The sequence below is a fragment of the Rhipicephalus sanguineus genome, chromosome 7, assembly GCF_013339695.2.
Source record: "Rhipicephalus sanguineus isolate Rsan-2018 chromosome 7, BIME_Rsan_1.4, whole genome shotgun sequence".
In the NCBI taxonomy this organism is placed as follows: domain Eukaryota; kingdom Metazoa; phylum Arthropoda; class Arachnida; order Ixodida; family Ixodidae; genus Rhipicephalus; species Rhipicephalus sanguineus.
In genome coordinates, this window is record NC_051182.1 from 134088333 (window position 1) to 134114036 (window position 25704).

At 47.2% G+C, this 25704-nt stretch overlaps 3 protein-coding genes across 3 annotated transcripts in view; all 3 read right to left on the bottom strand.

The window, feature by feature from the left end:
• Positions 1-25704, bottom strand: part of LOC119399996 (SUMO-conjugating enzyme UBC9) — a 562334-nt gene that overhangs the window by 140179 nt on the left and 396451 nt on the right. The window lies entirely within an intron of this gene.
• LOC119399054 (tigger transposable element-derived protein 4-like) lies at positions 3186-3917 on the bottom strand. Its single transcript, XM_037665870.1, has one exon. The coding sequence runs from the start codon at positions 3915-3917 to the stop codon at positions 3186-3188; it is 732 nt and encodes a 243-aa protein (XP_037521798.1).
• LOC119400003 (FAD-dependent oxidoreductase domain-containing protein 2) lies at positions 5105-21532 on the bottom strand. The gene is made up of 10 exons (XM_037666908.2): positions 21491-21532; positions 20042-20246; positions 18492-18658; positions 16770-17182; positions 15672-15890; positions 14168-14334; positions 12537-12702; positions 9841-10091; positions 7022-7157; positions 5105-5341 (listed from the first exon to the last, which is right to left on the bottom strand). Exons 1-10 carry the CDS (start codon positions 21515-21517, stop codon positions 5155-5157), a joined length of 1938 nt encoding a protein of 645 aa, XP_037522836.1. The 5' UTR covers positions 21518-21532; the 3' UTR covers positions 5105-5154.

A 25704-nucleotide genomic window follows, 5' to 3' on the forward strand; every position in this document is an offset into this window, starting at 1 on the left:
CGCGTTCAGTGACAAGTTCTGTTCGCGTGAAGAATCTGCTTATTTCCCAACATTCTGTTCGTGCTTTTAATGCTGGAATTACGAATGCAGTTGAGCCCTGATATATCAGATCCGAAGGGGATCTTAAAAAAGTTCTATATATGTATTTGCGTAAATCAGTGTACATAATATTTTATGTATATCCAAAATGTATTCAAGGGGATATTACAACTGCTAGATATATACAATAATTCATCTTATGAGAGTTGAACTGTACTTCAATATGAACGTCGTTTAAATTAATTCAGTTTGTCAGTTGCAAGAATTAGCTCTTTTTTACATTGGAAAGCTGTTCAATTTATATTCGGTTCAATTCTGGTACTGCTCGATTTGTAGTACTTCATTTGGTTTCGAAAAATCGCTATTCACGTGCAACTATTGTTGGCCTTTTAGGGAAAGCTTAAATCGTCTCGTTTTAATCAAATGGCCTGCCTCATAATTATATCTTAGTTCTGGCTGGTAAAACCCCTGAAATTGTTTATTATTAATTTTTTTAATGAAGCGTGCTTGCGTAGTGTGCGACCACTTTTCGGTGTTGTGGTGTTGTGAGCCGGTGAACATTTTTAGAAACATGATTATGTTACTGTAGAATAAACGTGTAAATAAAGCAAGATATTGTACAACTCTGCACAGGTACTCGCAGTCTGTGATTTGCATAAGCAGTATTTTAAAGAGGAAGCTGCAATTCTTTTTTTTCCAACTTCTTCGTATGCAGTAGATACGTTTATTACGGGACCACAACAAAAAAAAAAAAAGAAAGGATAGCATGGTCCCCTGCATCTTCTCTGGACCAAAATAAAGTTTACTCGTCATAATCATCATCATTGTCTAAAATGGTGTGATGTGAGGTAGCACTTTCAGCAGCAATACTGATATGCCAGAAGGCTACTCTTATGCAATACCCTATTAGAAAAATTCAAGCTGAATAGAAATTTGACAAGCCATTGAAAACCACTAAGTGACGTTCGTTCTTGGTGCTCCCTTGGTGGTTGGCGCAAACTATCTGCACTTTTTTTTTTAGTGATTGTGGGTCTAGGGTTGCCACCTTTCCCGGAGAAAAAAAGTCGGCCCTTCGGGGGGTTAAAGGAGGTTAAGTCAATGCTGAACAATAGACACCATGTTGGCTTTGGCATGCAGTACCATTTAATGTATCATTGAGCGAAATAAGCTTAATGTACGTGTACACAAGAATGCAGCACCGTGCTGACCAACTAGTCTTATTGCTGGCATAAAATAACCCATACTAAAAGCAATTGAGGTTTTGGTTGTTCCTCTAAATGTGCTGAATGAAAACGAACCGCACATACTTCGTCTATGAAAAGCTCTTCTTTGCGTCTCAGTACACCAGGCCAGTGACATTGTAGACGTGTACAAACGAACATTAACATGTACAGTACTCACGGAATGAAACAGGACAATTTAGGGCTAAGTAACACACATTCCTTCATTTTCACAGTCTCCTGTTCCAGTCATATTGGCATGATTTCGACTCGAACGCGTAGATCAGAGGCAACATTATCTTTAGAGACCAGATTCGTCACGACATGATCTGGTTATCTCGACATTCGGATCGAGTATTCGCTTTTGTACGTTGGCAAGTTTTTCTCTCCAACGCTAATTGCAATGAAATGAAGGAATGTCTCATACTTGTGAGATTGAGGATCCATGCACAATGGCTGTGTTGTGGGAAAGGGGGCTGTTTCTTATACCTGCGTCACAGTGGGGGGAGGCGAAAATGCTTGTGACCCGTGTACTTAAGTGCACATTAGAAGAACACGAGGTGATCGAAATTTCCGGAGTCCTCCACTACGGCGTCCCTCATAATCATATCGTGGTTTTGGGACGTCAAACCCCAGCAATTATTCTTATGTGTCACACGGGCACCTTTTATCGCGATCAGGACCGATCCACATTCGGATTTCTTGATCGCAGTCAACAGTGGTCATCACTGCACGGTGCAAACCGATCCGAATTGAGTTTTGTGCAGACGTCAGCCAAATCGCGACCTGGGAGCCAGATCGCAATATACAGATCGCGATCGGGCCTGATAGCCATTAAAAGTGACCTTGTAGCAGCGTCTAATCCGGGTCGAACCGAACCCTGATCGGCCCTTATTTCGATCAAAAATGCCCGTGTGGCACCGGTGCTAGTATGGCTTCTTTGATACTAAGATCGGATTCGGCCCACTGTAATGCCTCACTGGCCCCTGGCATTATGTTCTTGAGTGCTTAAAGGGGCCCTGCAACACTTTTACAAGTAATCACAGAGTGAGTTCATTAAATGAGTTTATTGCCTCACGAATCGACTGCCGCCAAAATTTTTACAGTCCATCAAGTACGAGCGGAGTTACAGGGATTTGTCGAACACGCTGAAAGCTGTGCATGTGGGGATGTCAAGGGGGCAAGAAGCTAAATCCATTCACCAGCGCGCGATATGACCTTGAGCGCTTTCTTTTCTTTTGTTTCTTCGAATGTGTGGCTTACCTTAGTGTGATCGCGAGCGAGCACGCGGCCACGTGGCGGCATTCTGCGGTGGCCACGGTAGCTACGCAGCTCACAATGCTCAAATCAGCCAATGGCCATGGAATTTGGGTTTATGGCGCTGTCATTTGGGTTTATGGCATCATTCGTCGAGAGAAGAGTGAGCGATCTTTAGCTGACTTTGAGAACTAATTGTAAATTCCAGGCTGCGTGCTGCACTATAGTGTTTGGCTCGCACATTCTCAGGAGCTTCGACTACCAATCGGCAGTGTTTTCTGACCATGCTGATAAAGTGTTGCAGGGCACCTTTAATCGTACGTTCGGCTCCTTGTCACCACAGCTACAGATGGGGCACAAAAGTGCTTTTGTGCTACAGTGTGGGTGCCCACTAATAGGAGCCTTTCAGTGCGGCTGCTGTCATAGCTCCTTTTTGACAATAAATTACGAGCTTCGATTACTTCAAATATAAAACGGACAACATCAAAACCCGATAATAATGTAACAGAGTGGTTACATAAAACCATGTGACAATTTATACAGTAGAACCCCGCTGATACGTTTTTCACGGGACCGTAAAAAAAAAACGTAGGAGCCGGGAAACGCAAGAGCCGAGAAACGCGAAAAATTGAGAAATAAGAGTAGTGGTGAACTGCACATAGTTTTATTTTAATTCTTTCGCTTGAAAAAATCATGCAGCGTTGCCTGGCGCATCTTCTCACGCCCGACAAGCACAAGGCGTTTTTCAAGCACCTGTAGTGCCATGTGGCTCTCGCCATCGTCACTGGTGCGCACATATCGTCGCAATAAATCCAGTGCCGCTACGGCCGATGAGAACGTTGGCTCCGGTATCCGCTCCACCTCCTCCTCAACTTCCTCGTCACTGGCGCACGGATCGGCGCACTCAGCCACGATGTCGTCGACGGATAACATCGCGGAGGTGACAACGGCGTCGTCAACAGAAGCGTAGTCACTGTACGCGATTCCACTGGCACCAACAGTCTCCATGGCAGTGTTCAGTTCGTCGCAGTCTGTGAACGCACCGTCTCCAACAGCTTCTGTTGTGTCATCTGCGCGCACACCGAAACACTTGTTGAAGCAGTGTTCAACTGTAGCAGCAGTGACGGCGCTCCACGCCGATGCTAAATAATGCATGGCATCTAAGATGGTGACGCCTGCCGGCTGCTGCCCACGCTCCACGCTGGCCAGGGACCGCTTTACAATGCACTTGCGGTAGAAGTGCTTTACATTTTTTATTATTCCAGCGTCCAAGGGCTGAAGGTGGCTTGTGGTGTTGGCAGGAAGAAAAACTACCTTTACGTTCCGCAGCGACGCAGTGTCCTTGGGATGTGCGGAGCAGTTGTCGAGAAAAAGAACGACTTTTCTGTTCTGGCAGCCCATCTTAGAGTCCATGTATCTCAAGAACTCCTCAAAAAGTGAACACGTCATCCACGCCTTGGTATTATTGTTGTAGTGGCAGGGCAGGTGACGGACATTTTTAAGGCAGCGTGGGTTTCGAAACTTTCCTATCACCCACGGTTTCATCATTTCCGAACCATCGGAGTTGCAGCACAGCAGCACCGTTAGTCGTTCCTTACTGCATTTTCCACCGTGGCAAGCCTCGCCTTTTAGGCTCAGCGTCTTAGAGGGCTGTACCTTGAAAAAAAGGCCTGCTTCATCGGCATTGAATATGTCTCTCGGCTCGTAGTCCTTTATGATAGACACCACGCTTGCAGCCTCTCCGTTGACAGTGCGGTAGCGTAATCCATGTCTGTTTTTGAAACGGTCGATCCAACCCTTAGATGCACAAAAACCGTCGATACCGAGCTTGTCGGCGATCTCGAGTGCCTTCTCTCGCAGGATGGTAACGTCGAAGTTAACTCCTGCGGCCCTGGCTTGTTTGAACCATTCGAAAATCTAGGGACTTTAGCACGGGCACACATGGGCGATGGTGATGGCGATCGGGCTATACCCTTTGAATCGGGCTCAAAATACGGATCTCAAAGGTCATGCTTTTGCTGGCATGAACCGAAAATACGTCATAGGTGTTGCCCCCGGCACTTTGGGCGGCCAATCCCATTGTCAAGCCGCCAAGCCAAGCTACGTGAAAGACAACATGGCCGCTCGGGCCGGCGCGTCGTGGCACTTCGCAACGTATGATGCGGGAACGGTCCCACAGTTGCGACGCAGCAGCGGGGTTCCCAATGCATTGGATCCTATGGGAGCTGTGCCGGGACCGGCCGAAAACGACGTAACAGCCAGGAAAACGTAACAGCCGGGAACGCAACAGCGGGGTTCTACTGTACTAGTGAAATAACGCACACCAATTCGTCACAACAACACTGCTTTATACAGAAAAGCAACTTGGTTTGTCACATGACATGTACATTATACGTCTCTGGTGGACACAGGAATGGGTGAACTTAAGTACTAATAGGATCTACCCTGCACTGCATCTTCTTCTCAATATGTTTTTCTGAATTCTCTGGCCATGTCAGCTTAACAAGAACGAACATGGGAATTTGTAACTCGCTTGCTGCACTTATGGTTACGGGGAAGTGGAGAAGCAGTGATTTGTACAGAGCTGTTCTGGGCTTTAGCTTTGTGCGGGTGCAGCATCGGCAGCAGACAGGTCAACCTAGTTCTGCGCAAAGGTGTGCCCATGCTCGGGGTGCAAGAAGTGGCTGGTCTCGAACTCGGGCCGCTGCACACAACTCAGCGGAAGTGGTGATGCCACGTCCTCCGCCGCCCCGTCCAGGAGCTTGGCGAAGCACTCGGTGCTTCGGTAGCGGCGCAGATCCACACCCAGGCACGACTCGAGGTACCTGTGCAAGAATTCGCGGGCATGTGAATTTCTGCACACACGTTGCGTTTCTACACGTTGTGGCAGCGACTACGCGTGTGCAGGGTAAGCTACTTTTTATCAAGAAACTGGCTCATTAGTATTCAAGAGCTCATAGCACGGCTAACGTATAGCCCAAACTTTCAGAGAGATGTTATTTCATGTATTGACATTGTTGCACAGTACATCACACATTTACGCATTAAGTGGAAGATATATTGAGATTACACGAGTTTGAATCCTTACGAGGTGTTTGCAGAAATGTGGAAGAATCGCAAAAGTGCAACCCATGTAACGTTTAAGCCATGGTTTAGCATTTAATACTGCTGTGTACTGTGCACTCAGGTAGGCAGCCGTGCCAGGTGGCTGCAATGAGCAGCAACGTAGCAGACGATGAGCGAGGCGGAAGAAGAAGAAAAACTTTTATTGACCCTAGAGTCATCTACAAAGCTCCCACGTGACCAGCACTTCTTTTTATTAAGTAACGTATTGATAGTGCTGAATCTCATACCACCTGTTACTAAAATAGATTCTCCAGAATGCTGTTTGGTTGAATGCGTGATGTGTTGCGACGGCCAATTATAGGGACACTTTATGCCCTGCATTGCTATTGCTATCAATGGCTTTCGGGCGCATCTGACTTTTTTTTGTAATGCTCCTGTTGCTTTATGAACTCGAATTCAGGATGAACTGTCCAGCCAAGACATGCCTATCCTACTCAAAAGAGAGTCCACATGAGCGCTTCAGCCATTTAGGTACAATTGGCTCGTTTTCTTGATGTCACTACGTCTGCGAACATACATCTTTCGATATAGGTATACTTAGAGAACTATTTCTTTGGAATGCTGATGCATAGGGAAAAAGGTCCAATGTGGTTTCATGGGAAGTGCTTGACTTGTAAGTGAAAACCACCGTTTTTTTGTCATAGTGCATGAACCTTCGTTTACGAAGAGCCATGCGCCATGGTCATATGCAGTAAGTTTTTTACTTACACTGGAGCAGAAAGCAATGAGAACGTTCTAAGAAGAAAAAAGAACTCAAGTGAACAAAATGGATAAAGAACCAGCGAGAAACACAGGACGCAGTGAGAGGAAACGACGGGACAGGCTGGTCGTTTCCTCTCGGTGTGCCCTGTGTTTCCTCTCTGATTTCTTTATCCATTTTGACAATGGTCCAACTAGCCCAGTCCAACGCCTTGGTATCAAGTCAACAAGTCTCTTTGACGATTCATAGGCTTACTGTCCTTGATTCATGCATGCGTGACTTATACTGCTCTTTCGCTATGTCCCATTTTTTTTCCTTTTTTGCTGTCGTGTTGGCTCAGTGGTTACGGTGCTCGGCTGCTGACCCAAATATCATGGGTTTGATCCCAGCTGCTGCGGTCGGGATCAAATACACCAGGCAGAAGTGAAATGCTCGAGGTTCATGTGCTGTGTGATTTCAGTTCACGTTAAAGAACCCGAGGTGGTCGAAATTATCTGGAACCCTCAACTACGATGTCTCTCATAGCCTGCGTCACCTTTGGATGTCAAATTCCATAAACCAACTTCCTCTTTCTCTTTTCGCCCCCTATATCCCTTTCCTCCTGTGTAGGGTAGCGAACCAAGCTCCCTGTCTTTCCTTGCCCCTCTTGAATCTCTACTGTTTGTGGGACCATGCTTACCTTCGTAGTGGCTCAACGTGCAGGTGCGGTGAGGTCCACCGCGTCAGGAAGTCTTCGAGCATGTGGTGGATCCTGTCAGGCACCGGAATGCTAGGGTTGCCGTGGCGGTTCTCCAGCTCTTCTACGTGCTCGCCCGCTGCACGTTGAAAACGTTGCGCACATTCGTCTTGAAGAAACATGCTATACGTGCTCTACTGCTGGCAGATTGCCATTCATACGTCTCAGAAAAAGGAGGAGCTTACACGCTGCTTAACCGCACATGACCTAACCTAGGCCATTACAACTGAGGGTGTGTGAATCGTGTAAAGAGTGTAACCCTTTGCCACACATTATGTTCGAGTGTCTATAAGTGGGTGCATTATTTGATGCCAAGGTTCTGGAGACCGAATTGAAAGCAAGTGAAAGTGTTAGAATAAATTATGTATAGTGTATTTTACAGCAATTAATTGTAATTACAATGTAAATAATTATCTAATCATTGTACAGGCAGTCATGCTATGTTTCTTCATAGACCGACTTCATAGAACAACCAACTGAAGTTAAACATGAGAGTTATCTGCTGACAGCGAGCATTCCCAAAAAGATAAAAAAGATTTTGAAATTCCTGCTCAGATGCCCCACATCAAACGTCTCATTAATAAGCACAGTACTGTCTTCTCCGAAGCGATCGTGTGCAGCAAAATATTTCAACCAGGAGTGATATGGAGGAACTTTAGGCAGTAAGAATGCTTGGTTTACTATTAGCTCAGTGTTTGTGGTCCCTCCCTTGTCTATAGTGCACAGAAATGGCAAAGGTAAGTCGTGTCTCCAGATGAAGATGCTGTGAGGTAACCAAGCAAAAATACTTAGTAGTCTGCAGGACATCCATATCATGTTCGCGCACATTTTTTAGAGACTGATGGGATATCCACAGGACGTCCAATTTCGGGCATTCAGTGGTGGACGTCTCAAGGATATCAAACGTGGACCTTTCTTGGTTTGTTTGAAAAGATGCAGCTGACCTCGGAAAGGCCCTTGTCGTCAAGTTTTCTCGTAGCGCAAATACCTCATAATTGTATTGTGGTTTTGGGACACAAAACCCCAACAATTTTTATTATAGTTCTTATGTGTTCGAATTGCCTATCGTCTGAGGCTATCGTATATGTGCATATCACGCGTGCGTCATACTTGGCGAGTTGTGTAGTGCAATTTGCTTTGGAAACATTAGGTCAGTTAATAATACCACTCCGACCCTAGCAGCTAGAAAGTGTAGGACTAGATAGAACCGGAAGTACGTCCATCTATTTTCTAAATAATATCCTGCAAGCATTGACCCTTGGACACAGTAGTTTCTGATATTGGCGAGAAGCAATGAGATCAGCGATACAACGATCAGCATCACACCGGCTTTCTAAACACGTGATCGTCCGGATAAGGCTGAGTGTGCGCATGCACCGGCAAACATACAACGTAGCAGGCGGTGCTCGCACACGAGTGTGTTCTCTGCACTTGTGCATCATGTGTGAAATCTCGTTACTAAAAAAATTGCAAGAGCGTACGCTGCACTTCCATAAACGTGTGCACACAGGTATCCGATCTTGCTGTGTGGGCTCTTTGCTAGCTGTAAACGTGACATTACTCGTAGCAAACACTGTGGAAAATGCGGTGACCTGTCCATGAAGTGTACGAAGCACGTTCCTCACCGACATGTAAAGAATGTCCACAGGATGCGGTATGTCCTGCGCCAAATTCTGCGGGGGATGCCCACTAGACGTATTCATTACACATTCCCAGGATATCAGTGATTTAAATTTGGATGTCCAGTGGATATTTATTGTAAGTTGTCACAGTCACTGCAGGGGAAAAAATCCACAACAAATTTTTATGGTACCTGTTTTCTTTAGGGCAATGGGAAGCTTGCCAGTCAGAGCGTCTAATCATGGAATGGTAACGCGTAAAACATCGTGAAACATTTATAATGAAAATTTTTCAGTCTGCGACAGCACGTGCTGCAAACAGTGGGAGGCAGGCGTGACAGTGATTCGCGTTCGTGTGCTGCAGTTTGCTGCGTGTTACCTCACACGCAAGCGCAGAATAGAGCAGGGATGGATAATAACACATGCACACACTCATTATGCACTAATTATGAAGCACTAGTTATGGTGCGCACAAAAGCATTAGACTACATGTAGCTAACGGAACGACTCCATAGTGCATTTGTCCATCCAGAGATCTCATGTGGCGTGAACACGCTCAAAATCAGGTGGTCATTACAGCCTTAAAGCAAGGCTAGCATGCTCAAAACAGGGTAAAATAAACAAACAAGGACTAAAATAATATAATTAACAGAAATAACCAAGAAGTAATCGCAGTAATTAACTTAAAATTGCTACAAATGCTTCTGAAACATGCGGCTTACTCCCGCTCCGCGCAAGAGAAGGCGCCACCGCCTCGCCAAGCGGCCGATTGCTCCTCCAACCGGTACTTCACCGGCGTCAGTGTTACGAATGCCTGCGAGGGATCTTTCATAGACAGAGGCTAACAACCGCGCAACGGGAATCGCTGGGTCCCCATGCTACACCTACACACGTTGTCAGGTTTCATAGTAGTGGAGCTGCATTTAGTGCAGGATTTTCTAGAACTACACCAATAACTACACAAGAGCAACATATTAGCGCTGGTTCTTTTTTTGTTGCTGTTACTTTTAAACACAGTCTAAAAATATAACCTTACTGACATCACAGAAAGGATGCTTCGAATGTGTCACTATTATTCAGTGTTTTTATTTCCACAGACGTCTTCGCCCTTTGTCAATCCCCTTAACGGTCCTTATCTCTTACCTGGTTTTTGGATGAGCCGATTGTAGTAGTAGATGACGGGATGCAGGAAGTTTGACAGGTGCGCCTTCTCGACGTCCTCGACCGCCCGGTCGGAGTGGAAGGTGTCCAGCCGGGGTCCCGTGAAGTCCGGGTTGTAGCGGAGCGCCACCACGATCACCTCCTTGCCTTCGACCTTGTGGCCCGTCTTCTCTTCAAACTGGGGCAGCAGCGGCAGTGGGAACTCCTGCAGGTACTCAAACTCCAGTGTGTTCCTGGAAGTGGTTTGTAAAAGGACCAGACCGATTCAGTATGGTAGGAACTGATAGATAGGATAGATAGGTGGGACTGATTGACGAAAACGGATAGACAAGTACTGATGTTAATGACTGATGTATTGGAAGTGATAGGACTGATGTGTAGGACTGATTGATGAGGATCATTGAGAACTGGTAGACAAGCTGCTGATATATGGGAACTGATAGGACTGATTGATGAGGATTGATGAGAACTAGTAGACAAGGACTCATAGGTGGGAACTGATAGAACTGATTGATGAGGTTTGATGAGAACTGGTAGACAAAAACTTATATGACGGACCCTAGGTCGGTGAACTCACTCATGAGTCAACTCACTCAGACTCAGATCAAGCCGTGAGTCTGAGTTAGTCAGGCTGAGTAATATTTTCGTGAGTCTGAGTCCGAGTGAGTCCCAGTGAGGCAAATTTTAGTGAGTCTGAGTCCAAGTGAGCCCTAAGGGCAAAATATATTTCATAAGTGAGTCTGAGTGAGCTCCACATTTTTTTTCCGACCTATGGCCCTATCTACTCAACTTCAGCATTACTATCATCCTTATGAGGACTCGCGTTTGTACTCACGTCTACTCACACATACTTCAAAGCACTAGCGTTCATATGCCATCTGAATATTTATTGATCAGAGGTGCGAGTTACGGAGGGGGGCAAGGGAAGGGGGGTTTGACCTCCCTCTGGCAATATCTTTCATGGGAAGTTCTTCATAAAATATCCCGTGTCCTTCATAAAATGTCCTTACGGCAATGTAATCATTGATAACTCGTATTTGAAGGTATGAGATGAAAACGTGCCAAGTAGAACGCCAGTTTTATAAGATATTGATGTTAAAGAGCATTGACACTATGGTCGGAAAAGTAAATTATGCTCTAATGGACTCATGAGTCGACTCACTCAGATTCAGATCGAGCCGTGAGTCTGAGTCAGTGAGTCCGAGCGAGCAATATTTTGGTGAGATTGAGTCCGAGTGAGTCCGGTTGAAAACAAATTTCAGTGAGTGAGTACGAGTGAGTCCGATTGAGGAACATTTTGGTGAGTCTGAGTCAGTGTGAGTCCTAAAGGCAAACATATTTCATGAGTGAATCTGAGTGAGCTCCACATATTTTGCCGACCCATGTGAAGGACTGACAGATGGGAACTGATAGGACTGATGTGTAGGACCGACTGACGAAGATTGGTGAGAACTGGTACACAAGGACTGAGAGAAAGAGATTGATCGATATGACTGATGTATTAGAATTGTTTAGTCAGAACTAATCGACATCAACTGACGACTACAGGACAGCACTCTTCCTCCGTTTTCTGTTGCGCCATTATTTGCGCTCGAGTTTTTGCTACCAAGCCTTATCAACTGGCCTGAAAGAGTGACGTCCTAATGACATACTATAGTTTGCAGGAGTGTACTAAACGAAATGGTTGTTTTCAGTTGAGTGAACATTTTATTTGGGTGCGACACGAACTCCATATAGCTTCAATTGCAATAACAGCGCCGCAATGAAACTTGGACAAACATTGGGCACAGGGAAATCTAAAGAGGCGAGCGCAGAGTTGTCGCTCCCCTACTCCCCTTTTGCCCACGTTTTGTTTGGCTGTTTTCTTAAAGCTGATATGGTAGCATCTGCCGCTACATCGTTTGGAAGGGGACACCTATCATAATATCCATCCAGCCTCATGGACTTGTGAGTCTGAGAGCTCGATCCTAGAATGCCCCAGTATGGTGAAATAATACAAATTCTAGCGAGTGTTATAAATTGACACCGGATCTACCGATTCATGCACATCGTATTGCATCAAAAACTTTGCTTGCGCATCGTGTGCCGGCCAGTAACACTTGGTTGACCCCAAGCTAACCCTGCAGGAAGCGGAATCCTTGCATGCGATTCACTTGCCCCTCGACGTTCAATGTCGCGACATGAGTTTCTGTTGAGTCAACAGAAATGTTAATCGAAGCGCAACAGTGTGACACATTTATTTGGGGTAGATCGTTGACTTTGACGCCGTACCTTCTGCCGGCACTACGTAATTGCATCATTAAAAAAGTCACATGGTCCATTATGCATTTGCCTAAAACGACTCGAAGGCGAAGGCTGTTTTCATTTGTATTGATATCCCCCCCCCCCCCCCTCCGAAAGCTTTCTGTACCTCACGTGGTTTTGCAGTGCCTCTGGTATCGGCCCACCTTTGACCAAGCGGCAATGTCATGTGATGACGTCATCATGTGACGTCACGCTATGGTTTCATGATGACGCCACAAACAGTGTCTTTCGCTGACGTCATGATGACGTTATATGGCGGAGTCAGCTCGTGATGACTTTTTGCATCCCTCGCGTGCCGACGCCGACGCTCACTTTTGGCGCTTAATGAGGCATCTAAGGCTTGGCCTTAAAAAGTCAATTCGCGCATCGCATACCGGTCAATGATGATGACGTCGCCGAGGAAGTGGTGCATCTGGTAGATGCCCGAGGCCTCGTTCACCCGCGTCAAGATGGCGTCCATCAGCTGAGCCAGGGGCCGCCGCTCGCTCGGCCAGGGCACGCCGTGGTTCTTCCACTCCAGCAGCCGGTGGAGGGCGCGCGCTGCACGTATTAGTTCATCCTATCTTGCAGACAAGTAGCCAGAGGAATAGCGAAGAGGTACATCCTGTTTGATGGAGGAAACCCCATGCTTCACGCAGAGGACGTGGGTGCAGTGGCGCCTACATGATTCTCTATCGGCAAAAGCTTAGTTGCATTGTGTTCTAAGGAAGCCAGACAGGGGCGTAGCCAAGGGGGGGGTTGGGGGGGTTCAAACCCCCCCCCCCCCGAAATTTTTCAGTTTTGCTTGCGTATATAGGCACGCACACATACAAACGCACGCACGAACATACATAAAGTATGGTTGAACCCCCCCCGAAAAAAATTTCTGGCTACGCCCCTGAAGCCAGAAGCGTTAGCTACGTAACCTGAGGCGTTTCGGGAAATCTTGCTGAGCCTATGTAGCCGAAATGTGAAGAAACGACGTTGAAGTCTGTGACGTGACACCGACATTCAGGTGCAGAAGTCACCGCGCGAAATTCGAAAATGGAACATTAGCCCTCACCTGCACTGAATATTTGCCCTATATAATGAATCTACGGTGGCGAAACTGATGACAGTACAAATATCGTGCAATAATTTTTCTGTCCGAACTCGTTTAGCATCGCCTGTTAGTGTTCCTGTGGGATATTCAACAATCTCAAGCTATCTTGAAAGCCGGTACATTATTTTTTCCAGAACAGGGGTACAAAAGGCTGAATATATTTCCGTAGTACTAGAATGAACGAAAGAAGGGGAATTTTATGGGCTCGTTTGTCTTTGTTAGACACAACATTAATGAGAACTAACATACAATCAAGCGTAGAAAAGTATAAGGGATGTTATTTCTGGTAATTGTAATACAAAAGTAAAGAAATTAAAGTGGACGAAATGATAAGTTGCCGCCTGCAGGGACCGAACCTGCAACCTTTGAATAACGCGTCCTATGCTCTAACAATTGAGCTACGGCGGCGGTCATCCTCCCGTTCACTTTATCTGGTACGGTATATCTGATAAAGTGAACGGTATACCCGATAAAGTGAACAGGAGTGATAGCCGCCGCGGTAGCTCAATTGGTATAGAGCATCGGACGCGTTATTCGAAGGTTGCAGGTCCGGTCCCTGCAGGCGGCAAGTTATCATTTCGTCCACTTTAATTTCTTTACTTTTGTATTACAATTACTAGAAATAACATCCCCTATACTTTCCTATAGGCTTGATTGTCTGTAGTTCTCATTGATGTTGTGTTTCATCATTGTAGCGAACACACAGAAAGGGTCTTTGTAGTCATTGTGCGTGTTCGCTAGCATTATGGGGAGCATTCATTCAGTGCCAACTAGTCCAGCTAAAAAAAAAAAGCATTAACGAGCACAAAAAGACATTCAATGGGATCTGAACAGACACTATCTCGAGTGCGGAAATATAGTTGCGACGGAAGTGCAGTAAAAATCTCGACAAAATTATCGTTGTTAGGGTGCACGTATACGTACAGGTGTATCTGAATCCGTGGATGAATCCACCGGCGGTCTCCCTGAAGTCCAAGGAGTGCGCCGTGGAACCCACGAAGTACAGGTCCGGCACGTTGGCCGACTCGAAGTCTCGGTTGATTAGGGGGAACTTGGACCTTCGTCCCGCAGCGCGCTCCGGCTTCGTGCGCCTGCGCACAAGTGTGTATCACACGCCACGTGTCTCTTTAAGCTTCGTGTATTCGGAATGTCGAGGCATGCTCACAGTGGCAACCACAAATCTCACCACCGCATGGATCCCCATATTCAAGGCACTAAGCTCATTACTTTTGAACTTATGATGCATGATATCCAAGAGCCTATGTCAATAGACATTAAATTGAAAGCAATGTGGAACCACTAGTAACACAACAGAACAGCTACGTAGCAGCTTTCTTAATAGGTACGCCCAATTACACTTCAGCTTTTGTTTCAACCATCGTAAATCTTGTCAGCATTAAATTTTACATAACAACTTACTCAAATATTAGTCTTTATGCAGCGCTACGACAAATGATACGTGATATTCACTTACTATTTGAAGCAATATCTAGCCAACAGCAACCGAATAGTTATAGTTTGATGACAGTGGTTTGATCGAGGTTATTAGTGGTCCTTTAACGAACAATCTAGCATAACAAAAAAAAAAAAAAACTCTGAATCCAGCGCTTAAGGTAGCGCTAATTCTGCGGTTAACGTAGCGCTAACTGTCGTTCTCGTGTAGGTCTTGGTGTATATATAAATCCTGCGCCTAATGCAGCTCCACTACCCCGTGAAAACCTGAGGAAGTGCGTAGCACGGGCAACCCAGCGGTTTCCTAGGCAATCGCGCGCTTGCCGAGGAGGTGGCGCCCTCGCTTGCGCGGCGCGGGTATCAGCCGGATGTTTCGGAATCGTTTTTCGCGATTTTTATTTAAATTATTGCGATTTAACTCTTGGCTATTTCTGTAGTTTATAGTATTTTAGACCTTGATTAAACCGCTCCGAGTACGAGAGATTTGTTTCTTTATCACCTCCTCGCCACTAGTTTCTTCATAAAGCACGTGGGCAATGTCAGCACTGAGCGTTGAGCCTATCAGGATTACGTGCTTGTCGGCTACACTCTGTTATCTCAACTTGCGCAGTCGGAAACGGACAAGACAAAATGAAATCAGTTGGTCGCACACGATAGTCATGCAAAACAAGGAAGAACGGGTGCGCGACTGCATGGCAAAGCAGGGTAGGAGGCATATCGCAAGTGATATTCCTCCTTAATTACGTCACGTGAATCGCTCTTCTGGCGTCAGAAGTGTGCCGAAAAAAGGAGAAACACCAGGAGAGAATAACGCGCACGTTTTTTTTTTGTATTTTTAAAGGCTGTTTAGAGGCCCTCTAAAATATACCATGTCTTCTCTCACATGTCACGTCTGAAGAGAAAGTATTGTTCCGAGCAGCTTATAGCGCTGTGCTATGTACGTCAGCTTTGTCGTCGTGCTGTCGTATGTACTCACGGCGAAAACATGTCGTCGTTGTACGTGAAGCCCAGGCAGCGTATCACCACGTCGTACTCGTCATCAGGCGGCGCGTAGTTGAAGGAGCTGTCGTTGCGCAACTGCAGCGCCAGCTTGCCGGACTGGGTGCGAACTAACTGCAGGATGTTCAGATTGGCCTCGAGCAGGCCGTCTAGCGACTTAAGCTGGTAGTGGTCCAGCAGCTCGTTGTTCACAGCCCTGCAAGGTTTTTCGTGCGTTACACGACATAGAAACAGTCGGCCACAAAATAATACGGAGCACGCGAGCGCGTGGCGAAATTGACGTCTAGTGGCAAGCCATCTTCTATCGAGAGCATAGCTCTGACGTCCCTATCATTTCTTTCCCCATGGCTCGCTGCGTCGTCCTTTAAGTTGAACGCTCTCCGTAAGCCTGTAAGCTCCAGGTTTCTGTCCGTGGGTAAGTACCGGTTAGATGCAGCTGTTATACACCTTCCTCTTTAGTGATAGTGGTAAACTACCATTCATGATTTGAGAATGCCTGCCAAATGCGCTCCGCCCCATTCTTATCCTTCTAGTTAATTTAGTCTCATGGTTCGGCTCTGCGGTCATTATACCTGTACTAAGTAGACGTACTCCTTTACCACTTCTAGTGCCTCGGCCTCGCTACCTATCGCAAAGTGCTGTTCTCTGCCGAAACTGTTGAACATTACTCCAGTTTTCTGCATATTTTCAGACCTACCGTTCTGCTGTCTTTGTACAATTCAGTAATCATGATTTGCAATTCGTCCCCCAAGTTACTCATCATATAGTTATATACATCGTGGTAAAAGTAGCGCAGGAAGACGGCAACACGAGGCGAATAACGACAGGAAAGCGCCTGTCCTGTGCATGCCATCTCATGTTGCCGTCTTATTGCGCTGCTTTCGCCATGAAGATCGACCAGCCATCCCAGCTTTGCACGTTATTGTATAGTTATATACAACTTATGTCCAGAATGGACATGCGTTGTATTGTATATAACCACAATAACGGCTTCGTGCTACAAACGGGTGGTTGTGAATTGACTCGCAACAACGTATGTCCTCTCTGGGTCGAGCTTGCGGCTTTGTACACGTACCTCAGGTCTCCCACGTAGTGCGTGCTCCAGGCGAACCGCGGCGGCGAGCTGGCCAGCAGGTGGACGTAGTTGGCCACGCCGGCCACGTGGTTGGCCGTCTCGAAGGCCGAATTGCCGCTGCCTAGGATGAGCACCGTCTTGGCCTCGAAGTCGGCCTGGTCCGTGGACACGTCCTCGTAACCCACGGTCATCGCGTGGCCCTCGAAGTAGGGCTCGTTGGGCCTGGACATGCCGTTGGCCATGAGCGCGTACTTGCACCAGTACGTCTCCCCGCGCTGGTCCTCGAACTGGAACCGGTGTCCCGTGGGCGTCTCCTTCGGAAGCCGCCGGATGTTGCGCGCCTCGGTGTCGAACTGGACGCTGAGGTCGAGCTTGCGCCGGTACTCGTCGAGGTACTTGACCAAGGTGTCCGCCTGAGCGCGCATGCGCACGCGGTGGTCACGTGGAGGTAAAGAGAGAGAGAGAGGAAAGGAGGTCACGTACGACTAAACTTTTGATAGGCAGCGCAGTGAAAACACGAGGGGGCAGAGAAATGACCAAGTGTGATTGGTTCACTTCTAAAGGCGAAAGCCTCAGGTGCCTCATCAAACGCGAAAAGTGTCCGTCGGCGGCGTAAGCGCGAAGTGATGCAAAAATCATGTGATGACGTGAGTTTTCGCTATCATATGACGACGTCATGATATAGCGTCATTGCGATACCACAAATCGCCAAAATTATATAGTGACGTCATCATGACATCATCGTGGTATCACGTCATATGACGTCATAACATGGCATTGTCGCTTGGCAAAAGGTGGGCCGATCGCGGAAATCTTTCGGGAATTAAAAGAAAGAAACGTTGGCTTTCTGCTTCAAGTCATCGCAGGCGAATGTAAAGGGACCTTGTGAGTTCTTCCTTGTGCTGTGAAATCGGGCTTGTAAAGTTCACGCAGACATACGTGCGGGAAGTCGTCTTTCGAGATGTGCTTGGCGAGCCAACAATTCTAACGGTCTGCGTCCACAAGGAAACGCACAGACATCAGAACTTGCTCTTCGTGTACAGGTCTACTATTCCTCCTGCCACGAAAACAAGCTTGCTAAGTTCACACATACATACGTGCAGAAAGCAGTCCTTCGAGGAGTGCGTTTGAAGAGGGCGTTAGCCAACAGTTCTAGAAATCTCCACTCAAATGCACAAACTTCATAACTTCCTCTCCCAGTAGATGCCTATTAGACGTAGCTGCGCAATTAAGATTGACTCCCGTGCGGGAAGTAGTCCCCGGGAAAGTGCTTGGCGAGAGTGTTAGCCAACAGTTCTAACGATCTACATTGACTCAGAAACGTATAGACATAAGAATTTGCTGTTCCGCGGTGGACGTCTGTTATTCCTCTTGTTGTGAAATCAGGCTTGTTCACGCAGTCATACGTGCAGGAAGTAGTCCCTGGAGAAGTGCTCGATGAGGGCGTAAACCAACAGTTATGAAAATCTACACTCAAACGCATGAATATCAGAATTTCCTCTTCTAGTAAGCGTACATGCATCAGAATTTCGTCTTCCAGTAGAGGTCTATTATTCCTCTTGCTACGAAATCAATCCTGTTAAGTTCACGCAGACATACGTGAAGGAAGCATAGTCCTAACTTGGAGGAGTGCTTGAGGAGTGCTTGGAGGAGTGCTTGATCAGAAATTGCTCTTCCATTAGACGTCTGTTAGACGTAGCTCCGAAATCAAGTTTGACTCACCTGCGGGAAGTAGTCCCTCGAGTAGTGTTTGAAGAGCAGCGACGGGTCATCGCTGAGGAGGGAGTTCCAGTCGTGCCTGAGGTTGTACTCCGGGTTCTGCTGACCCGTGTGTACCTTGTTGATGCTGATCAGCCTTCGGTGCTTCGGGTACGTGCCGAAGAAGTAACCTGCACATAAAGAAATCAATTACCGTGTCGGCCACGTGCGGATCCAGGGGGAAGGGAGGAGGTTCCCTGTTCTCTCTGTTGGGGGTGATGGCCACGCGAGAAAACATTTCTTTTTTCAAATGAGGGAGTAGCATTTTATCAAATGGCGGAATAGTATTTCACCACAGAGAACAGCGTTCCTCAAATGAGACCACAATTTCTCAAATAAGACAACATTCCCGAAATGAGGTAGCTCTCCCAAATTAAAGAAAGGCGTTTCCCAAAGTTGGAGAATATCATTTGCCTGATTAAAAAAGCGTTTCCCCAAATGATAGAACACCATTTGCCCCATACGCAAAGAGCGTTTAAGAGAACAGCATTCCCCTGAAGAGCTAATTAAGTATTCCAAATTGAAGAACATTATTCGCCAAATGAAAACAGCATTCTCCCAATTAGCGGCATTTCCTCTAAAGAGAAAACAGTAAGATTCCTCAAAATGGCGAAGATGGGTTGCCGAATGAAACAGCGTTTTCCCAAATTACAAAGGAGCATTTCCCCGTAGGAGATAACAGCGTTTCAGAGAACAGTATTCCCCGAATGAGAGAACATGATTTCCCGAAATGAGATAACGTTGTTCCAAATTTGAGCACAGCATCTGCCCAATCGATAAAAGAGCACTGATGTACGGAAAGTACTATAGCAGAAGTCGTGCGTAGTCTTGGAGCTCGTTCGGCCACGCGCTGCCGTGTCGCAAGGCACACTGAGCGCGCGCCTCTTGCCTACACCCCCGTCGCCCGCAGGCACATATGGTGTTGCACTGCCAAGGCTCGAAGACGACGTGGGTTCGATTCCCGTGGCCACCGCAGCCGCACTTTAGTGAAGGTGAAATCAATGAACACCGGTGTACTTTGATTTAGGTGCACGTTAAGTTATCCAGACGCTCATTGACGTTTTTCCAGCGGAGCTGTTGACAGCTCGCGTCACCAGAAAACTATCATCATCAGAAACGGGTATGAGCCACAGAAAGCGGGCAATACAATTCGAATTATCAGGGAGGCTAGTGAAGCCAAGCTTAGGAAGATACTAATTACTACTGACCAAGTCGAGCTAATTAAGTCCAACTAAATCTAATTGGTGCTAATTAAGACAACATAATTAAGACTAATTAGGTTTTGCGTGACTGAACCAAGTCCGCCCGACATACTTGAGTTTCATGTGGCCTAATTATACTAATTAATCCTAATTAGGTGTAATTGGGATTGAGCCAAGCCGGAACTACAAGACCACCAGCTCCGTTGTCACTCAGCCTTGAGCACCTAGTGCAAGCTGCACACTTTTTTTTTGTAATCATATCGATAGGTTAGCGCTCTTAAAACTGCTCGGAGGGTTCGATTGATTCGATACCTGTCATGTTGCTCTTCTCGAAGACCCTGTAGTCCCTGCCGGCCTTCTTCAGGTAGTAGGCCATCTGCAGGCCAGACGGCCCGGCTCCGATGACGCAGTAGTCGAACTTTTTCTTGTCCTTAGACCCTCGTTGTTGCTGCTGTTCTGAGGTGGCCAGTGCAAGCGACAGGACTGTCGCGACCAGGAGGACGGCCAGGTGGCGGTGCTGTCGAAAACCGTAATAAAATTGCAGACATGGACCAACTTGGCTTGTTGGCTATGTATCTGCCAGAGCTACGTCGAGTCAATGCCTTCTTTACTGCGATGCCTGCGATTTATAGATGCTGCGATTAATAGGTTCGATTTATAGATGCTGCGATCAATAGGTTCGATTTATAGATGCCTGCGACGTCGCTTGCTTTCGCACTGGGGCGGGAGATCCCTCGTAGTGCAGTGTAATCTCCGCAAGGAGCGCTCGCAGCCGCCGCTACCTCCGGTAGCGTCGGAAGTGACGCCACCACAACCACTGGCGCAGCATCTACGGCGGACGCTGCTTCCGGGACGGCGGACGCTGCTTCCGGACGCTGCTTCCGGTAAAAGCAATAGACATTGCTTTTACCTCGGAGGCACAAAGTTTTGGAGTGGCCACCGCAACGAGCGCTCGCAGCCTGCACCCCTTTGTGAAGCAGAGGAGGAGAATAGGAGAGGGCAGGGTACCAGCTTTTCGGCTCACGTCGCAGGCATCTTTGTAGAGAAGGCATTGGTCCAGTAAGACGATGTTGCCCTTGTTACAGAAGATAGCTAAGACTATAGATATCATTTAGCCAAGACATACGGTAACGCTATAGCCAACATTAGTAGCAATCACCTTTCGCCATTTAAGGTAAATTAGCCAACACTTTGTTTAGCCGAGATTAGCTAATACTCGGCTGTTGAAACGGTGCTGGTGGCGTGTAGGTAATGAATGGATGGATGAGGCTGTACCCTTTTGATCGGGCGGCGGCTCACGCCACCTAGCTGTAACACTCAGTGAAGTACTTACTCTATGTAGTTAAGGGCTAAATTTCACCCCTGCCTTGATTTTATCCACCAATCAGATAACCTCCTCTTGGTTATTTCTACCCACTTAAGGTATATTTACGTTAGTAATTACGACAGGCACGCGCCGTCAACCGCGCGCCATCAACCGAAGGGGAGGTTATACGCGAAGATAAGCTCTTCTCGTGATAATCATCCTTATCTCACTAGGTTACATCGACGGCTGCACATATAGTTTCGTAATTGAGGGAACGTACTCGAGCGTCGAGGTTCGGCAGGAGCATTGACAGGGGGGGGGGGCTGCCCCCCCCCTTAATATTTGCGCGTGCCACCCTCCGCTCCCCAAGAGGGAACGTAGTCAAAACACAACGCATAAGTTCTCCACCTCCCTGCAAGAATCGAGGAACGCAGGAAATAGTGATGTCAACTTACCCGTGACGTCAGCGCGGGGTTTGCCATCTCGGTGTGTTGTCAGTAAAACACACCGCGGTTTTTTGCTCTTCACTGTTCAGTGGCCACAGTGTTTGGGACCTGCACCAAGCGAAGAATACAAAAATGAGGGTGTAATTCTGCCGGAGCCTCGGTCGGAAGTTGCCAGAAACTTAAGCTAACACTTGCGTGGATCAAACGAATGCGAAACTATAGAGACAATGTAGTGGTTTAAGAGACTTCCCTGCTTGTTGTCCATAAACACTAGCTCCCCAATAACAAGGGAAGTATACTTCAGAATTGTCATATATATCTTCGACATATCTGCGCCAAGTGACGTCAGCAGACGGCCGAGCCAATAGGAGCGCATGTGTCCGAGTTTGGGCCTTTACGGTTTACCAGTAGAAGCGCATGAATTATAGGACAGTTCGGTCGTTATACGTCGTTCGCCCGTGCTGTGCTTTTCTCAGCAAATTTCTAAAATCACTCGCACGAATGAAAGCACAAATGAGATGTCGCTTGCTCACGTTGCTAATCGATGTATGGCTGTAAGCGCGTCGCATTACCTTCGCTGCTGACTTCGATGTCTGCTTCGTCTACGAGCAGATGTGCTTGTGGGGTCTGCAGCGCCACGGGCACATCAGTGAAGTGCGCGGCTCCTCCCAAGATTCGATCGCGAACTCAGAGACAAGGCCCCCTTCGCGGATCGTGCATAGTTTAACGCGTGGCTTAGGTGCGGCGAGGACACGTGACTCAACTTCTCACGCCCTATTGGTGCTTCGTACACGCACAGCAGAAGCATATGCACACGGCTGTCCGATCGTCTGCTTCCGCACGTCTGATTATGCGCTAATCGTCCGTGTAATAGCTTAGTTGGTGGCGGGTATTACGGTGGATAGAGATCAACAGACGCGTAATCCCAAGGCGTAAATATTCTAATCGGTAGCGCAAATCCTCCGCTGCATGTTCGATGGCCCGTTTTGCGTGAGAGCTAAGCCAGCGCTGACGTCTGAACGAGGCTTAGCGCCGTGCTCTATACGAGTGAACGCGCTGCTTACACAACTAACCCTTTCGGGGTTTCCGCCATGCCTGATACTTTTGTTTCAGGGGCGTAGCCAAGGGGGGGGTTGGGGGGGTTCAAACCCCCCCCCGAAATTTTTCAGTTTTGCTTGCGTATATAGGCACGCACACATACAAACGCACGCACGAACATACATAAGTATGGTTGAACCCCCCCCCCCCCCCCGGAAAAAAATTTCTGGCTACGCCCCTGTTTTGTTTGACGCGCGAAATATTTACGGATAGAAGCGAAGAGTAGCGGTAAATGCAGTAGGCTTGTCACTCGCTTATGTCGTTAAGTTAACTTGTTGGATGTATACATAGGCCTGTGCAGCGTTCTTAGTTACCGAGGGGGTGAGGGGAAGGTGCTACCACAGCCCTCCTCCCTACCGCCTTCGACCCCCTCCCACTGACGCGTTTAGATCAGAACTCAGTGCAAAGACGTGGTGGGGTAAACTGGTTCCATCTGGTTTCCAACTGGTCGAAGCTGGCCCCCGAATGGAACCGGGTGGCAACTAGATAGAACCGGTTCGTTCCAGGCTGGCACCGGGCGGTGACGGAGGGTGTAAAAGTCCATCTTCGTCATATAAGGCTACGCATTAAAATGCATCAAAACCGGAAATGCATTGAGACCCGAAATCGCCGTGCCCTAAGTACGCATATGATAATGTATGTAGTTGCACGTATGCCCGTTATCACAAGAGAGAAGAAACGCCTCCTTTCTATACTGTGGCACGGGAGTAGAAAGGCCTGGTCTCGGCAGTGCATTTTTGGGAGTGGTCGCACCTATTTACTGCAGCCCTGGGAGGATTATGACGTCGCCCAGGGAGCCTTCTGAGAAAAAGGTCATACACATAGAAGATCATAATAATTGTTGGGGGATTTTTTTTTTCGTCCCAAAACCACGATATGATCACGAGGGACGCCGTAGTGGAAGGCTTCGGAAATTTTGACCATTTGGTGTTTTTTTAACGCGCACCTAAATCTAAGTATACACGGGCGTCTAGCATCTCGACTCCATCGAAATGCGGCCGGGATTCGATCGCGCGACCTTCGGGTCAGCAGTCGAGCGCCATGATCACCACTATACCACCCTGGCGGCCTGGTCACGACAGAAGACGCAATGCTGTTAACACATACCTCGTAGAAGCCGAGGACGACTTGCTGGGCACGGCGGCGTCGAAGGGAGTCGTCAGAGAATCGTACTTGACCTCTTCTGGTGTAACTGGTAGCTCGTTTCGCTCGTTATGTGACTGCGGAACCCGGTAGGACTCGGGCTTTGTTATATATCTACTGCCGACTCGGCAACTTCGCGAGGGGTGTCGGTGATAATCTCGACCGCTTCGCTACGTACGTGTTATTTTTCCGTCCTTCATCTATTGTGTTAGCGAGTAATCGCAGAAATGTATCTCTATTTTATACGTCAGGCCCCGCACAGAAAAAAAAAAGCACGGTGGGTACATGAGAGTTCGGAGACCTCGCACAATGCATCGATCTCTCCAGCACTCTCTTTATTGGTATTTTTTTTAACGTTAAAGGTATTGTTTATCCAAAGTTATAGTGTACTAGAACAGGGGAGTGCTCGGAATGGCCGCAGCACCAATGTACAGAAAGTGAAGCCCAAACAGGGTCAATCCGCTTGTGGAGCTGCCAGGGGCGTAGCCAGAAATTTTTTTCAGGTGGGGGGGGGGGGGGGGGAGGGGTCAACCATACTTTGTGTATGTTCGTGCGTGTGTATGTATGTGTGTGTATATATACACAAGCAAAATTGAAAATTTGGCTACGCCCCTGGGCGCTGCGAGCGGTAGTCTGCAATGTGTCGTCGTTTAAAAGTTGCGCGCGGCTCCGCCAAAGCGGTGCAGGGGTAGAATGCCCGCTTCCCGCTCAAAAGGTCCGGGTTCAAATCGCAGCTGTAGATGGTGGGTTTTTATTCTTAATGTCACATTTCATAGCTGTATTGATTTTCCTTTGTTTCTTAAAGCTAGCTTCTGTTGCTACGCATTGCTACTGCTCCGCCAAAGTGGTGCAGGGGTAGAATGCCCACTTCCCGCTCAAAAGGCCAGGTTTAGTATCGCAGCTGTAGATGGTGGGTTTCTATTCTTAGTGTCACATTTCGTAACTGTATTGATTTTCCTTTGCTTATTAAAGCTAGCTTCTGTTGCTACGCATTGGTACAAGATGTCACGCAAGATGTGAAATCTCGTTTCGAGTCTCTATTCGCAAAAATCTCGGCGGCCATACTTCACGTTTTTTTTTTAATCCCGGGCGGTGGCGCTGCAATTAACTACGCTCACTGGCAAACTTTTTTCTATTTTACTTCACATCTTGTGTTACTTTTTGAAGCAACACGTAGAAGCTGAAGCTAGTTTTAAGAAACAAAGGAAAATCGATACAGCTATAAAAGGTGACGAATAAAAACCCACCATCTACAGCTGCGATTCGAACCCGGGCCTTTTGAGTGGGAAACGGGAATTCTACCCCTGCACCACTTCGGCGGAGCCACGCGCAACTCTTAAACGACGACACATTGCAGACTACCGATCGCAGCGATACAAGCGGATTGACCCTGTTTGGGCTTCACATTTCGAAGCTGTTCCGAGCACACCCCTGTTCTAGTACACTCTACCAGAGTATTCCGGGGGATCATATATCGGATTACATAGGCTTATATCGGACGATGGCATCTCGCCATGCCATGGACTCCCAAACGGCTCTGATATTGCAGCGCGGCGGCTAACGGTTTGCATCGCATTATCTATATACGAAACACACTTATCTTAACGCGCGTGTGGTATAAGAATAGCCGAACGCGCTTAGGCATGAGGGTTCGTTACGCGGAATCTTTTATGAATGCGTTGTCGTTGCACTTGTCAAAGTGCGAACAAAAAGAAAAAAAAAAGTCATCGCCCTATGCCAAGGCGGTTCAAGGTAGAGGTATAACAAAAATGCAGGACCCTTGCCCTATATTGGGAAAAAGCGAAGCATCAATTGCGTGTGCGTGTCTGACCGACTACTTTTCTTTCTTTCTTTCTTTCTTTCTTTCTTTCTTTCTTTCTTTCTTTTTCTTTCTTTCTTTCTTTCTTTCCTTTCTTTCTTTTCCTTTCTCTTTCTTTCTTGCTTTTCTTTTTCTTCTTATTTATTCTTTCTTTCTTTTCTTT

Excerpts from the sequence above, each read along its gene's own strand:
- LOC119400003 (XM_037666908.2), bottom strand. The coding sequence starts at position 21,517 with ATGGCAAACCCCGCGCTGACGTCACGG. Across the intron at positions 15,891-16,769 it reads CACTACGTGGGAGACCTGAG|GGCTGTGAACAACGAGCTGC; the intron begins GTACGTGTACAA and ends AAAACCTTGCAG. Across the intron at positions 14,335-15,671 it reads AACGACGACATGTTTTCGCC|GCGCACGAAGCCGGAGCGCG; the intron begins GTGAGTACATAC and ends ACTTGTGCGCAG.
- LOC119399054 (XM_037665870.1), bottom strand. The coding sequence starts at position 3,917 with ATGGGCTGCCAGAACAGAAAAGTCGTTCTTTTTCTCGACAACTGCTCC.